This window comes from Dendropsophus ebraccatus, chromosome 1, assembly GCF_027789765.1.
Source record: "Dendropsophus ebraccatus isolate aDenEbr1 chromosome 1, aDenEbr1.pat, whole genome shotgun sequence".
Taxonomy (NCBI): Eukaryota; Metazoa; Chordata; class Amphibia; order Anura; family Hylidae; genus Dendropsophus; species Dendropsophus ebraccatus.
The window spans coordinates 213,268,765-213,284,808 of record NC_091454.1 but is presented as its reverse complement, the minus strand read 5'-3'; the positions used below and the strand labels follow the sequence as shown (position 1 = coordinate 213,284,808).

Below are 16,044 nucleotides of genomic sequence, written 5' to 3'. Positions count from 1 at the left end.
ATCACACTGTATAAAAAAAAAAAAATATATATATATATATATATATTGGTAATAATCACACTTTATAATGATATATATGTGTATATACACTAATAATAATCATACTGTATAATGATATATATATATACTGGTAATAATCACACTGTATAATGATGTAGTATCTATACACTGGTAATAATCACACTGTATAATATATATATATATATATATATATATATATATATTGGTAATAATCACACTTTATAATGATATATATGTATATATACACTGGTAATAATCATACTGTATAATATATATATATATATATATATATATATATATATATATATATGTATATATATATATACTGGTAATAATCACACTTTATAATGAAAGATATATATATATATATATATATATATATACACACATACACTGGTAATAATCATACTGTAAAATGATATATATATACTGTTAATAATCACACTGTATAATGATATATATATACTGCTAATAATCCGACTGTAAAATGATAGATAGATAGATAGATAGATAGATAGATAGATAGATAGATAGACTGATAATGTTTGTATTTTTTAGCCTATGATTTTAGGCCTAAAAGATGTTGGTCTGTTAGACTGTGTATCACTAGTATATATCATATTGTATGCATACATAGTATATATGCATCTCTTTGCCCATTTGAGTGAATTGTGTTAGATTTTTTAAGAATACTATTTATGAGCCCATATAGGAGATATGGGGAAAGTTATATATAGTAAAAGGGGGAGATATAGGGAGGATATATGGAGTAATAGGAGGAGATATAGGGGAGGATATATGGAGTAATAGGAGGAGATATAGGGAGGGTATATGGAGTAATAGGAGGAGATATAGGGAGTTATATGGAGTAATAGGAGGAGATATAGGGGGATATATGGAGTAATAGGAGGAGATATAGGGAGGATATATGGAGTATTAGGAGGAGATATAGGGAGGATATATGGAGTAATAGGAGGAGATATAGGGAGGATATATGGAGTAATAGGAGGAGATATAGGGAGGTATATGGAGTAATAGGAGGAGATATAGGGAGGATATATTGAGTAATAGGAGGAGATATAGGGAGGGTATATGGAGTAATAGGAGGAGATATAGGGAGGATATATGGAGTAATAGGGGAGATATAGGGGGGATATATGGAGTAATAGGAGCAGATATAGGGGGGATATATGGAGTAATATGAGGAGATATAGGGGGGATATATGGAGTAATAGGAGGAGATATACGGAGGGTATATGAAGTAATAGGAGGAGATATAGGGAGGATATATGGAGTAATAGGAGGAGATATAGGGGAGGATATATGGAGTAATAGGAGGAGATATAGGGGGGATATATGGAGTAATAGGAGGGGATATAGGGGGGTATATATGGAGTAATAGGAGGAGATATAGGGGGGATATATGGAGTAATAGGAGGGGATATAGGGGAGGATATATGGAGTAATAGGAGGAGATATAGAGAGGATATATGGAGTAATAGGAGGAGATATAGGGAGGGTATATGAAGTAATAGGAGGAGATATAGCAGGTTATATGGAGTAATAGGAGAAGATATAGGGAGGTTATATGGAGTAATAGGAGGAGATATAGGGAGGATATATGGAGTAATAGGAGATATAGTGGAGGATATATGGAGTAATAGGAAGAGGTATATGGAGTAATAGGAGGAGATATAGGGAGGATATATGGAGTAATAGGGGGAGATATAGGGAGGTTATATGGAGTAATAGGAGGAGATATAGGGGAGGTATATGGAGTAATAGGAGGAGATATAGGGAGGATATATGGAGTAATAGGAGGAGATATAGGGAGGTTATATGGAGTAATAGGAGGAGATATAGGGGAGGATATATGGAGTAATAGGAGGAGATATAGGGAGGATATATGGAGTAATAGGAGAAGATATAGGGGGTATATATGGAGTAATAGGAGGAGATATAGGGAGGCTATATGGAGTAATAGGAGGAGATATAGGGAGGATATATGGAGTAATAGGAGGAGATATAGGGAGGATATATGGAGTAATAGGAGCAGATATAGGGAGGTATATGGAGTAATAAGAGGAGATATAGGGAGGATATATGGAGTAATAGGCGGAGATATAGGGAGGATATATGGAGTAATAGGAGGAGATATAGCAGGTTATATGGAGTAATAGGAGAAGATATAGGGAGGTTATATGGAGTAATAGGAGAAGATATAGGGAGGATATATGGAGTAATAGGAAGAGGTATATGGAGTAATAGAGGAGATATAGGGAGGATATATGGAGTAATAGGAGGAGATATAGGAAGGATATATGGAGTAATAAGAGGAGATATAGGGAGGATATATGGAGTAATAGGAGAAGATATAGGGGAGGATATATGGAGTAATAGGAGGAGATATAGGGAGGTTATATGGAGTAATATGAGGAGATATAGGGGGGATATATGGAGTAATAGGAGGAGATATAGGGAGGATATATGGAGTAATAGGAGGAGATATAGGGAGGATATATGGAGTAATAGGAGGATATATAGGGGAGGATATATGGAGTAATAGGAGGAGATATAGGAAGGATATATGGAGTAATAGAGGAGATATAGGGGGGATATATGGAGTAATAGGAGGAGATATAGGGGGGGATATATGGAGTAATAGGAGGAGCTATAGGGAGGATATATGGAGTAATAGGAGGAGATATAGGGAGGATATATGGAGTAATAGGAGGAGATATAGGGAGAATATATGGAGTAATAGGAGGAGATATAGGAGGATATATGGAGTAATAGAAGGAGATATAGGGGGATATATGGAGTAATAGGAGGAGATATAGGGGGGATATATGGAGTAATATGAGGAGATATAGGGGGATATATGGAGTAATAGGAGGAGATATAGGGAGGTTTTATGGAGCAATAGGAGGAGATATAGGGAGGATATATGGAGACATAGGAGGAGATATAGGGAGGGTATATGGAGTAATAGGAGGAGATATAGGGAGGATATATGGAGTAATAGGAGGAGATATAGGGGAGGATATATGGAGTAATAGGAGGAGATATAGGGAGGATATATGGAGTAATAGGAGGAGATATAGGAAGGATATATGGAGTAATATGAGGAGATATAGGGGGGATATATGGAGTAATAGGAGGAGATATAGGGGGGGATATATGGAGTAATAGGAGGAGATATAGGAGGTTATATGGAGTAATAGGAGGAGATATAGGGAGGTTATATGGAGTAATAGGAGGATATATAGGGAGGATATATGGAGTAATAGGAGGAGATATAGGGGGGGATATATGGAGTAATAGGAGGAGCTATAGGGAGGATATATGGAGTAATAGGAGGAGATATAGGGAGGATATATGGAGTAATAGGAGGAGATATAGGGAGAATATATGGAGTAATAGGAGGAGATATAGGGAGGATATATGGAGTAATAGGAGGAGATATAGGGAGGTTATATGGAGTAATAGGAGGATATATAGGGAGGATATATGGAGTAATAGGAGGAGATATAGGGGGGGATATATGGAGTAATAGGAGGAGCTATAGGGAGGATATATGGAGTAATAGGAGGAGATATAGGGAGGATATATGGAGTAATAGGAGGAGATATAGGAGGATATATGGAGTAATAGGAGGAGATATAGGGGGATATATGGAGTAATAGGAGGAGATATAGGGGGATATATGGAGTAATATGAGGAGATATAGGGGGATATATGGAGTAATAGGAGGAGATATAGGGAGGATATATGGAGTAATAGGAGGAGATATAGGGGTATATGGAGTAATAGAAGGAGATATAGGGGGATATATGGAGTAATAGGAGGAGATATAGGGAGGATATATGGAGTAATAGGAGGAGATATAGGGGGGATATATGGAGTAATAGGAGGAGATATAGGGAGGATATATGAAGTAATAGGAGGAGATATAGGGAGGATATATGGAGTAATAGGAGGAGATATAGGGGGGATATATGGAGTAATAGGAGGAGATATAGGGGAGGATATATGGAGTAATAGAAGGAGATATAGGGGAGGGTATATGGAGTAATAGGAGGAGATATAGGGAGGATATATGGAGTAATAGGAGAAGATATAGGGAGGAAATATGGAGTAATAGGAGAAGATATAGGGAGGAAATATGGAGTAATAGGAGGAGATATAGGGGATATATGAAGTAATAGGAGGAGATATAGGGAGGATATATGGAGTAATAGGAGGAGATATAGGGAGGATATATGGAGTAATAGGAGGAGATATAGGGAGAATATATGGAGTAATAGGAGGAGATATAGGAGGATATATGGAGTAATAGAAGGAGATATAGGGGGATATATGGAGTAATAGGAGGAGATATAGGGGGGATATATGGAGTAATATGAGGAGATATAGGGGGATATATGGAGTAATAGGAGGAGATATAGGGAGGATATATGGAGTAATAGGAGGACATATAGGGGTATATGGAGTAATAGAAGGAGATATAGGGAGGTTTTATGGAGCAATAGGAGGAGATATAGGGAGGATATATGGAGTAATAGGAGGAGATATAGGGAGGATATATGGAGTAATAGGAGGAGATATAGGAAGGATATATGGAGTAATAGGAGGAGATATAGGGGGGTATATGGAGTAATATGAGGAGATATAGGGGAGGATATATGGAGTAATAGGAGGAGATATAGGGGGGTATATGGAGTAATATGAGGAGATATAGGGAGGTTATATGGAGTAATAGGAGGAGATATAGGGAGGATATATGGAGTAATAGGCGGAGATATAGGGAGGATATTTGGAGTAATAGGAGGAGATATAGGGAGGATATATGAGTAATAGGAGGAGATATAGGAAGGATATATGGAGTAATATGAGGAGATATAGGGGGGATATATGGAGTAATAGGAGGAGATATAGGGGGGATATATGGAGTAATAGGAGGAGCTATAGGGAGGATATATGGAGTAATAGGAGGAGATATAGGGGAGGATATATGGAGTAATAGGAGGAGATATAGGGGAGGATATATGGAGTAATAGGAGGAGATATAGGGGAGGATATATGGAGTAACAGGAGGAGATATAGAAAATGTTTTAAGAAAATATATATATTGTAAGAGTTTTACGATTTACGATTTACTACATAGAAGTGATTATTTGTAATAGTGGAAATAAAAATTATTTTACCACTTATCTACCATTTTTAAAAAGTTTAAAGGGAACAAGTTTTCATACAGCATTCCCATTTTAGTACAGAGGTAAATGATTCATAATAACCAAGCAGACATTCTTAATTCCTGATTACAAATAATATAACACATATGAGGGGGATCTCTCATTTTTTTTGAATGGCGGCTTTTGTCTAGCTTAGTATATGCCTGTAAAATTTCTGTTTTGAGTGGAATGAACAGCTAATGTTCTATTGTTGTGGGTAAATATATTAATATAGAATTGTTTCTTGTTTTTTCTTACATTCTTTTTTATTGCGGTCAGTGACCTATGGAATGTACAGGCCCGAGTCGGGTTTTTGGCAAAATACATTTGAAAGCAAAGACAGATGCTCGCATAGACCTATCCGTACAGATCTGCAACTCTACTGACTTTCTTAATCAAAGAACTCATTTAAAAAAAAAAAAAACTATTGACTACTAGATTGGGAGGATCATTAATATATATTTTCCAATGATGTTTGTTTCCAAATATTGAATAACTTTCATTGTAAAAAAAATTATAGATTTGCTCCCTTCAAACTTATTGAATTTAGATTTTTTTTACTCATATATATATATATTTATATATTTATATATTTATATATATGTTAATTTTCTTATGACCAAACTTAATATGAGATATTATTATCAATCTGCCTGAATTGCAATTCACAATCAAAATAATTTCAACTAATTATAACATAATTAGTTAAATATACTAATGTAAATCCTATTACTTATCAACATAATGTAAAGCACTATGTTATATAGGAATATAAATATTTTATTTTCTCTCTATTTTAATATTTTCTTCCTTTAAATATAAACATTTTTTATTTTAATGTTAATGTGGTATATATTTGCATTTTTGTGTCTTAAATAGTCAGGTGTAAAGGCAAATATTAAAAGTGGAAGTGTCCGTATAGCTTCAATCCAAAGCCTCTATATAGCTCCAATAGGTCTCATATCTATCGTTCAGATTCTTTTAACACATAAAAACTATCGATAACCAACCAACTCAACTTAAGGAAAAGCAAAGAACTTGAATATTACAGAGAAGACATAAGATAAATGTTACAGTACTGAGAATGCCATTCTCTATATCATGCAGAATAGCCCATTATTATCAATACAAGTACTTGAATAATGTGTTTGACGAAATATAACATTGTAACATACAACGGTCCATGAAGCCCATCAAGTTCAGCCTATTACTCTGCAATGGCCCAAAAAAATACCCCCAAAAACAACAGCTATGGGGCAGTTCCCAATTGCCCCAATGTACGTAAAAAATCCTTTCTGATTCTAAATATGGCAGAGTTGTTTTATTATTATAAGAAATTCCACAATGCTTACCCAGACAATTCATAATGAAGAGATCGGGGTGGTCAGAGAGAAAGGTATTATAAAATGGAAAAATAGTATTTTAGATATTTTTCTACTAAAATACATCCAAAGAGGCCGACCAATAACAAATTCTTATTCAAAAGTAAAAAGAAAAAGTATTTTTCAACATATAGTAGTGTTCATATAAGGTTATAAGGTTACCTGAGTCAGACAGTACGGTGAGTACATCTCTTCTGCTCCTCACAAATCTTGGATGTCTCTTGGTTTCTCTCTCTCTTGCTACAGTCTATGACTGTGTCATTTTGTGCGCAAGTGTCTCCAGCCCAAGATTATTTCTTTTTGTCGTTGTTTAGTGTTTTGTAGGTCTTGATGCCTCTGAAAGAGCTAATATCTTCTTCTCGCTCTCTCTCTATTTCTGTGGCCTATGTTATTTTACAAGTTGATTTAAGAGAGGATTTCTCATGCTGGGTCTCACTCTCTCAGGTTTGGAGAAAAAAAAATCTCTTCCTTCAGTACAGTCCTCTGGATGTCTCTGTCTTCGAATGCCTCTTTGTCTTTGTATGACTCTGAAAGTAAAAGTTTGGAGAAAGGTTTGAAAACAGAAAAAAAATGTGGGAAGAAAGGAAGAGACAGCCAAACTCGGAGAAGAGACAGGAAAGAGACATGTATATTATAAAGACAGATGTAGAGTTCGTATAGGGGAAGAATCAGTGTCAAACATCAACATCGCTCGCCTACAACATATAGAATTAGAGAATAAGATATCATGCACGACGTCATTGTGGCAAGTATGGATAATACAGACGACACAAGAAGGGGCAGTCCAAGTGCTAATGGGATAAGACATAGTTTCTCCCCATGTCCTCATTTGATTTATTAACTTTTTCACCACTAAATTGTCTGTTTCTTTTTATCTGGCACTTCTGCTTGTCGCTCCCTGTCACTGCCAGAAAGTTCTCCATGAAACTAATATTGTAGTGACTGAAATATCTTGGGGGGGGGGGACATTGGTTCAATTCTGGAGTTATAGGATAACTGACCAAATTGTATTACTTGTTCTAAAGTCATTTTAAAAAAGTTTATTGTTTCACAGTAGTAGTAGTAGTATCCCTTACTATAGCTCCTCCTATGTTCTCACCGCTATAACTCTTTCTTTTGCTTTATATACCCACATCCAATAACATTTTCTCATAGCTCTGTCATATTTCGCTATATTATCTCTCCTTATGTCCCCTGCTTATTTTCCTTTCTCTTGCTCTATATAACTTCTTCTACATCTCCTTCTCTAAAGGTCCACAAACACTTTATCTTTCTGTCAGCCAAAACTGCCACTTGCGGGGCGTTTGACCGTCATTATAAAGTGTATGGGGGGGTCTCCTTACATTTCTCCGACAGATGATGTGAGTGGAGAAAGGATGTCAGGCGTGATGGAAAATCACTGCCCGACCCTTTGTTCTCGGAGAGCTAATTCACCACCAGAGCAGTCTGGGTGCAGCTTACTCTTTCTTTCCCCATTGAGAACATAGGAATTCTCCTCCCCGTTGAACGTTCTTGTGTATGGGGAGGACTGGAGAGATAAATGTCAGTCAAACAATGGAGTTTAGAGAGTAGAGCATCTCTCTCTTAGCTGGGTAGGTCCACCACCTAAGTAGTTAGGTAATCCATAGATAGATTTGTGCCCCCCCCCCCCCTGAACCTCCAAAAATAGGTTGTCTGGTAGATAGGTCCTCCCAGTAAGTGGATATGTTCTCCCCCCCATTGGCCCCCTCATTAGGTAAGTAGGTCCTCCTATTAGATAGGTCACCTCCAAAAGGGGAATATTGCCTTTTGCTAATTACTTATTCTTCCTTTAGGTAGGTCTCCCACAGTAGGTAGAAAGGCACCCCATCTGTAAGTAGGTCTCTCAGTAGCTTGGTACGACCCCCTAGTAAGCAGTCCCCCCATTACATAGGAAGGTCCCTTTTGTACATGTTAGGCTGGGTTCACACTGTGTTTTCCTATCCGCTTTAATATATTTTAGTACATTTAATTTTAATGTATAAAATAATGTGGTCAACCAGGTTTTTTGACGTAAACTCACCTTGCAGAGTGGCAGGGCCTATGTGGAGATAATTGTGCGTGTCCACACCAGAACACAGATGTCTTGCACTGCTCTATGTCTATTATAGGCCACAACCATATAACAGCCTACAGCAGAAAATCTGGGACATCCCCTATGTCTTTTAATCTTACTACATATACTCATACTCATATATAACTTCTTCAATATCTCCTCCTATTACTCCATATATCCTCCCTACATCTCCTCCTATTACTCCATATACCTCCCCTATATCTCCTCCTATTACTCCATATACCCTCCCTATATCTCCTCCTATTACTCTATATACCCTCCCTATATCTCCTCCTATTACTCCATATATCCCCCTATATCTCCTCCTATTACTCCATATATCCTCCCTATATCTCCTCCTATTACTCCATATACCTCCCCTATATCTCCTCCTATTACTCCATATATCCTCCCTATATCTCCTGCTATTACTCCATATATCCTCCCTATATCTCCTCCTATTACTCCATATATCCTCCCTATATCTCCTCCTATTACTCCATATACCCTCCCCTATATCTCCTCCTATTACTCCATATATCCTCCCTATATCTCCTCCTATTACTCCATATACCCTCCCCTATATCTCCTCCTATTACTCCATATATCCTCCCTATATCTCCTGCTATTACTCCATATATCCTCCCTATATCTCCTCCTATTACTCCATATATCCTCCTATATCTCCTCCTATTACTCCATATATCCTCCCCTATATATCCTCCTATTACTCCATATATCCTCCGCTATATCTCCTCCTATTACTCCATATATCCTCCCTATATCTTCTCCTATAACTCCATATATCCTCCCTATATCTCCTCCTATTACTCCATATATCCTCCCCTATATCTCCTCCTATTACTCCATATATCCCCTATTTTTCCTGTTACTCCATATATCCTCCCTATATCTCCTCCTATTACTCCATATATCCTCCCTATATCTCCTCCTATTACTCCATATATCCCCCCTATATCTCCTCCTATTACTCCATATATCCCCTATATCTCCTCCTATTACTCCATATATCCCCTATATCTCCTGTTACTCCATATATCCTCTATATCTCCTCCTATTACTCCATATAACCTCCCTATATCTCCTCCTATTACTCCATATATCCTCCCTACATCTCCTCCTATTACTCCATATAACCTCTCTATATCTCCTCCTATTATTCCATATACCCTCCCTATATCTCCTCCTATTACTCCATATAACCTCTCTATATCTCCTCCTATTATTCCATATACCCTCCTATTACTCCATATATCCTCCCTATTTCTCCTCCTATTACTCCATATATCTTCCCTATATCTCCTCCTATTACTCCATATATCCCCTATATCTCCTATTACTCCATATAACCTCCCTATATCTCCTCCTGTTATTCCTTGTATCCTCTCTCTTTATAGCCTTTTAATAACCTTTGCATAACCTCCTTGTATATCTTCTACTCTTTTCTATTTCTCTTGTTTATTTTCTTGTCACTCCATGGAACTAGACATGAACAGCGAGGGCAGAGACCTATGACCCAGACTTGTGTTGACCTCAGACCTTGGCATGTCTTGGCATGGGAGTTAAAGCTCAAAATAGATAGGCTCATTGGATCTGGTCCTGTGTTAGCAGCATGAAACTTCCATCTCATGCTTCTTTTGTGGTCTCTTCTATCAGGACTTTTTCTCCTCCATGTATTCATCCAACGATCTATGTGTGTCTTTACTATTCATCCTTTTATTTTTTATGATCACCTTAAGCACTTTTATCCATTTTTTCCATCCATCTTCCTACCAAAAACTCTACCTGCCTGTCCCGGGGTACTTTACCAGTATAAAATGTGTACATCTAGTACGATAGACTAAAGGAATTTTTGTGCCCTTTTTGCTCTTCCCCATCATGTCATTGGAACCAATGATGTGTCAAAAAAGCTAAGCTGACCAGTCCTACTCACATACTCATATATATACATGCATTATAAATATTTTTAACCAAAATGATTGTTATTAGATTTTAGGGGGATATTTAACAATAAGATTATTTATCTTTCATCCTTCAACACTATTTTCAGTAAGAATGTTTCCAGAATGTTCTAAAAACTTTCCCAGAATGATTGTTCTTTCTTCGTTCACTGTCTTTGGTCATGTTTGGCCAGTCTAAACAGATTTAAAGAGGAAGTCCATCAAACACTAAAATCAGAAGGCAGTAGTGGGTGAGAAAATAACAAACAAGTGAATTCACCCAACCCCATGCCTCAGTTGCACCGTTTCAGGGTCCTGTTCACCACTGCCGGTTGTCATCTTCAGCTAGAAACTGGGTACATCACGTACCCAGCTCTTCCTGCTGCAACGTCATGGCCTGGCTGAGAGATTGTTGACTGGGGCGGTGTCCCACCCCAGTCACTGGTTGGCTAGGTGGGCAGTCACTCAACTGGGGTTGTGACGTTGCAGCTAGCAAAGCAGCAGGACCCCAGCTGCTGTGAACGGGATTCAGAAGTGGCGCTACAAGGAAAGAGGATGGGTTTTAACTAGAGATGAGCAAACCTCGAGCATGCTTGAGTCGATCCGAACCCGAACTTTCGGCATTTGATTAGCGGTGGCTGCTGAAGTTGGATAAAGCCCTAAGGCTATGTGGAAATCATGGATATAGTCATTGGCTGTATCCATGTTTTCCAGACAACCTTAGAGCTTTATCCAACTTCAGCAGCCACCGCTAATCAAATGCCGAACGTTCGGGTTCGGATCGACTCGAACCCAAACCCGGTTCACTCATCTCTAGTTTTAACTTGTTTATTATTCCCCCCACCAACCCCACCTGCCTGACAATTTTAGTGTTCTTGGGACTTCTTATTCCTGGGAATATGCAAAGGATCGTTCATCAGATTATCATGGGATCTATGTATATGGCCACTTTTAGCCTAGATTCACACTATGTAAAAATGACATCCGTTTTGCATAACAACGACCGTCATTGCGCAAATAACGTCCTTTTTTAAAATAAATAAAAATAAATATTTGCGCAATAATGACCATTGTTAAGCAAGATGGACATTATTTTTGCGTAGTGTGAACCTGTGCTTGTATCTAATTAAAGATGTTTGCCCAATTTCAGGTGACTATTTCTTTATCCCCATGACTAAAGTCCTAATTGTGCTGGTGCTTTGAGCTGGTAGTGCATTTCTATAGGAGACATGCTGTGAGTGCAGAATATGTATAGATATATCATATACCAGATGTATGTTTGAATGAAGGCCAATTCTGTGCCAAGCGTTAGGTCAGTGAACTGAGATTGTAAATATCTTTGGATTTAGGGGAAATTGTTATGCACCTGTCACACAGCTAAGCCTTTCTCATGGTAGAACTCTATACTCTATACAATATATTTTACATATAAAATTATAATATCACCCTTTTTTCTCATACATTATTTACATACAGTATGTGTAAAAGGTCCGCCACTAATATCTACAAATCCTGCATCCTCAACATGCAACTGGATTGCCTTTTTATTATTATGTGGATGGCTGCATTTGTACAAGACAGCTAAACATATATCTAGTTTTCCTGCTGGAGCTTAATAGCACTAAATTCCAGCCTATAAATGCAGTCCCATTCTAATGAGATACTCGGCATTACTATAAAATGCAGTCCTGACAGATCCAGCTCTTTCACAGTAATTAATTAAGAGTCCAGATCAGATTTTGGCTGGGATTAATCTTTCCTTTCACACATGGCGATCAGTGGGAGGGGGCGTGCATAAGTAGGGGGGCAAGTCTTGTCAAAATAAACACAAATACAGACGGTCTGAAGAGAGAGAGAGCAAAAGGGAGAGAGAGAGGGGAGTGAGCAGCGGCTGTGACACAGTCCTAACTTGGCACCATTATACAATGCAGTAAATTATTGGATTTGTCAACACACATATTGTAATATCTCGGCTTACCGGCGTTACTTATAATACATACATCTCTACATTTTTTACTGATATTAGAAATTAACCAGAGATCTATAGAATTTAATTATATGTCTATACATACTTCTAGTTTGCTATTTTGTGGTTTGGTTGAAGAAAATATAACAATTCTGCCATCACGGCTGCTTCTTCTGACAGATATTGGTTGACTGTTGACAAACCAACCTGTTCTGATAATTAAGATACTATAGGAGTGATGCAGTGTGTAGATTGGTCGGGGTCATCATTTAACATTGACAATAAAGTGTATTTAAAGCTTGACACTAAACATAGCTTGGCCAAACCTATGAAAGTTGTCAGCGTTTCTCCCGATTCTGCCATAAACATGCACTCAGCCGAGCGTGCATGTTTTTCAGTGAACACTGGGACCATATCCCTCTGGCAATGGTTTATCCCCTGCAGGAACAAAGGATCGGGCTTGTTGAATCCAACATGCCAGATCCAACATTAGGAGTCTCCCATATACATAAGATCATTAGCTAATCCCAATAAAATCAGTGAGTTCAGACAAGGCCAGTTTAACAGGCATAATCTTATGTGATTTGATGTCATATGGCATGTGCAACAATCAGCAGACCAGTAATATGTCTATACCAGTAAAATATCTTCCTTATGCTTTCAGAGGCACGGCAGTCGCTAGACTGAGTATTTTGGAACCCTAGCACCTAGCTTGTGAATCGTGCATTAACCAGTATTGAAGATTCTCTTTGGTATTCTAACAATTTTAAAGCAAAGACTCGTCTCATCGAGTTACTCAAATCACTTTGTACTTTAGATGATGTGGAGGCAACTCGACTCCCCGACACCAGTGAACCAGAAGCTACTTAACTCCTACAGGAAACCTAGAACACGGAATGAATTTATTTCTATTGATAAAGGTCCAAAAAAGACTAAAGCACTAAGCCATGATGTGTTCCCAACAATTTTGCTGACCCTTTCATTCGTAACTCCTGTATTTAGTTCTGTAGAGTATTTCATATGACATTGTTTGATGGTAATTTGCTCATATTAGGAGAATAGGCCCTTGTTTATAGACCAAAGTAAAGCTTCATCTTTAATATTTTCAACAATATGGACGGAATAGGTCAAACTTGTTGGGACTGCCAGTGGAGGACTGTACAATGTTCTAGCAATTCTTGTTGAACCAATCTTTACAAGTGTCTAAAACATATCTGTTTGACTTTTCCCTTCTTATTCAAGTAACGACACAATGTCTTATCGGTTTGCTCCCTTTTTTTTATCCCAATTACAAATTTGATATGTATGTATTACTTGGCAGAATGGTCTGGGGATTTCTTCTTTAATTAATCTATACATTCCTCCTTCTCTGCCACCTGAAACAATAATTTACTGGATGCTGGAAGAGAGAGCTATCATCTGAATATACAGTCTATATGGCTTAGTGCCACGTGGGGTAGATAAGAACCAGGAATTTATAGATCTCAGGTATGGATGAAAGACTTGTGTACATTAGATTTGTGATACTGGATGTTAGGCCACAGCTTACAGATCAAATTTATCTTTGGGTGTTTTTTTGTAGTAGGTGCTGTTCACACAGAGTAAAATAGTCGGAATTCCACAAACCACAAACCTTCATCTTTTAATATGGCACCCATCTGTTTAGTCATACTGCCGATCCATCCCATCACAAGGAACCGTTCAAAAAAAGTAAAATCGTCGGAGTTCCATGGTGGAGCTCCCTGCCCCGGAATCCTGCTTGCCGTCTGTTTCAATGGGGCATCTCACGTGCCTCCGCTTCCGCTGCTCTCCCCTCAAAGTATTGATATGTCAATTTTTGGAGCGGAGATCGGCAGAAGTGAAGGCGCGAGCTGTCCCATTGGAACAGATTGCAGCGGGATTCCGTGGCGGAGAGCTCCACCACGGAATTCCACTGATTTTACTTTGTTTGAACAGCCTGTGGTGGGATGGATTAGCAGTATGACTAAACAGATGGGTGCCATATTAAATAGATGAAGGGCACTGTTGAATCAGTTTGTGGTATAAAGGATACAGTCCCACGGTGCATGCAGCTGAAGGCTTTACCAACATGGGGTGGGGGCATAGTTGCATGATATAACCATTGTATACCTGCAAAACTGTGTGGCCATTAACAATCTAAAAGCCATGCCCACCATACACAGGTGTGATTTTCAGCTGCATCAACCACTGCTATGTGGGGTTATACCCGAAATCAGTGACATGACTCGAAGCTGTCATTAATGGTTCCCTATAAAATTATGACCATGCAATCAAAGGCATTGGAGTTTTCTAAATAAATGGAAACTACATCCTTAGCAATGGTAGCATCAAGTTTTAGATAAAATATTATTCATCCAGCTGTTGCTGGTTGAAAATAAGTATAACTAGTTATTTTTTTGTCAATTTTTAATGGCGTGTTATAAGGGTTTTGTTTTACACATGGTAACATTAGGAATATGTGGAGAAGTACAGTTTTGTGAAGTCTTCTTCTATACTTACTTCTTAATCTGTGCAGCATGGAAAACATGTCTCCTAACATTATTTGGAAACATGAAGGATGACTTTTATTGTTCTGTGTCCTAAAATCTGTGTCTATGTCTAAGTTTCTATACACCTTCAATAGATGTCTGGCAAATGTGCATTTCAGAGATACTGTGTCTCTCCTGTTTATTCCATGTTAATAAAGTGTGTGGGGGCCTTTATTTTGTCTCTTATACCTAGTGTCTGTACCATATTAGTACTTTGAGTGCATATGGGTGTACTATTAAAGTGAATGTACCAGCAGGTACATCACTTTAAGATCTTCACATCAATAGAGTGGCCTTTTTATAAACAGCGGCCCGAATCCCATGCACGCCGGTTTATCCAGCCGGAAGCAATGTGTGACGAAACCCCTCCCCTCTGCGACACAGCTCAATTGATTCTAATGGAGCCACGTCACAGAGGGGAGGGCAGAAATTCACACATCGGGGTGAGCGGGCCCACCTCCAGTGCTTTAGGCTGGGCCGGTGACTGGGAATAGACCAGCACTGTGCACGGGAACCGGCCAGGGTTCAAAAAAAGGACCTCAACCCCGGTATCCCCACGCTGGCGCCAGTCTATTGATGTAAAGATCTTAAAGCGAGGTACCTGCTGGTACATTTGCTTTAAAGGTGGTAAACCTAAAACATCTTGGCCTATACACCTGACATATAAATAATTATGTCAGGGGATAATGGTTAGAGCTATCATAAATGATCATTTGTGAATGAGCAGGACTGCAGAGAGTTCTATGGGGACATTATTTTCATCATACTTTTGTCCCCATTCAGGGCAATACACCCTTGAGTAATCAATTAACATTATAATATCTTTTGGAATTGACTAGTTTGTCTGTAGATGGCTT

The 16,044-nt window shown here is 38.1% G+C and overlaps 1 protein-coding gene across 4 annotated transcripts in view; it reads right to left on the bottom strand.

The window, feature by feature from the left end:
- NFIX (nuclear factor I X) overlaps positions 1-16,044 on the bottom strand; it is a 123,946-nt gene that overhangs the window by 102,572 nt on the left and 5,330 nt on the right. For all 4 annotated transcript variants that reach the window (XM_069947060.1, XM_069947053.1, XM_069947078.1 and 1 more), the window contains one exon: positions 6,800-7,164. In XM_069947060.1, the coding sequence (XP_069803161.1) occupies positions 6,800-6,826 (27 nt within the window). In that variant the 5' untranslated portion in view covers positions 6,827-7,164. The remainder of the gene's footprint in view (positions 1-6,799; positions 7,165-16,044) is intronic.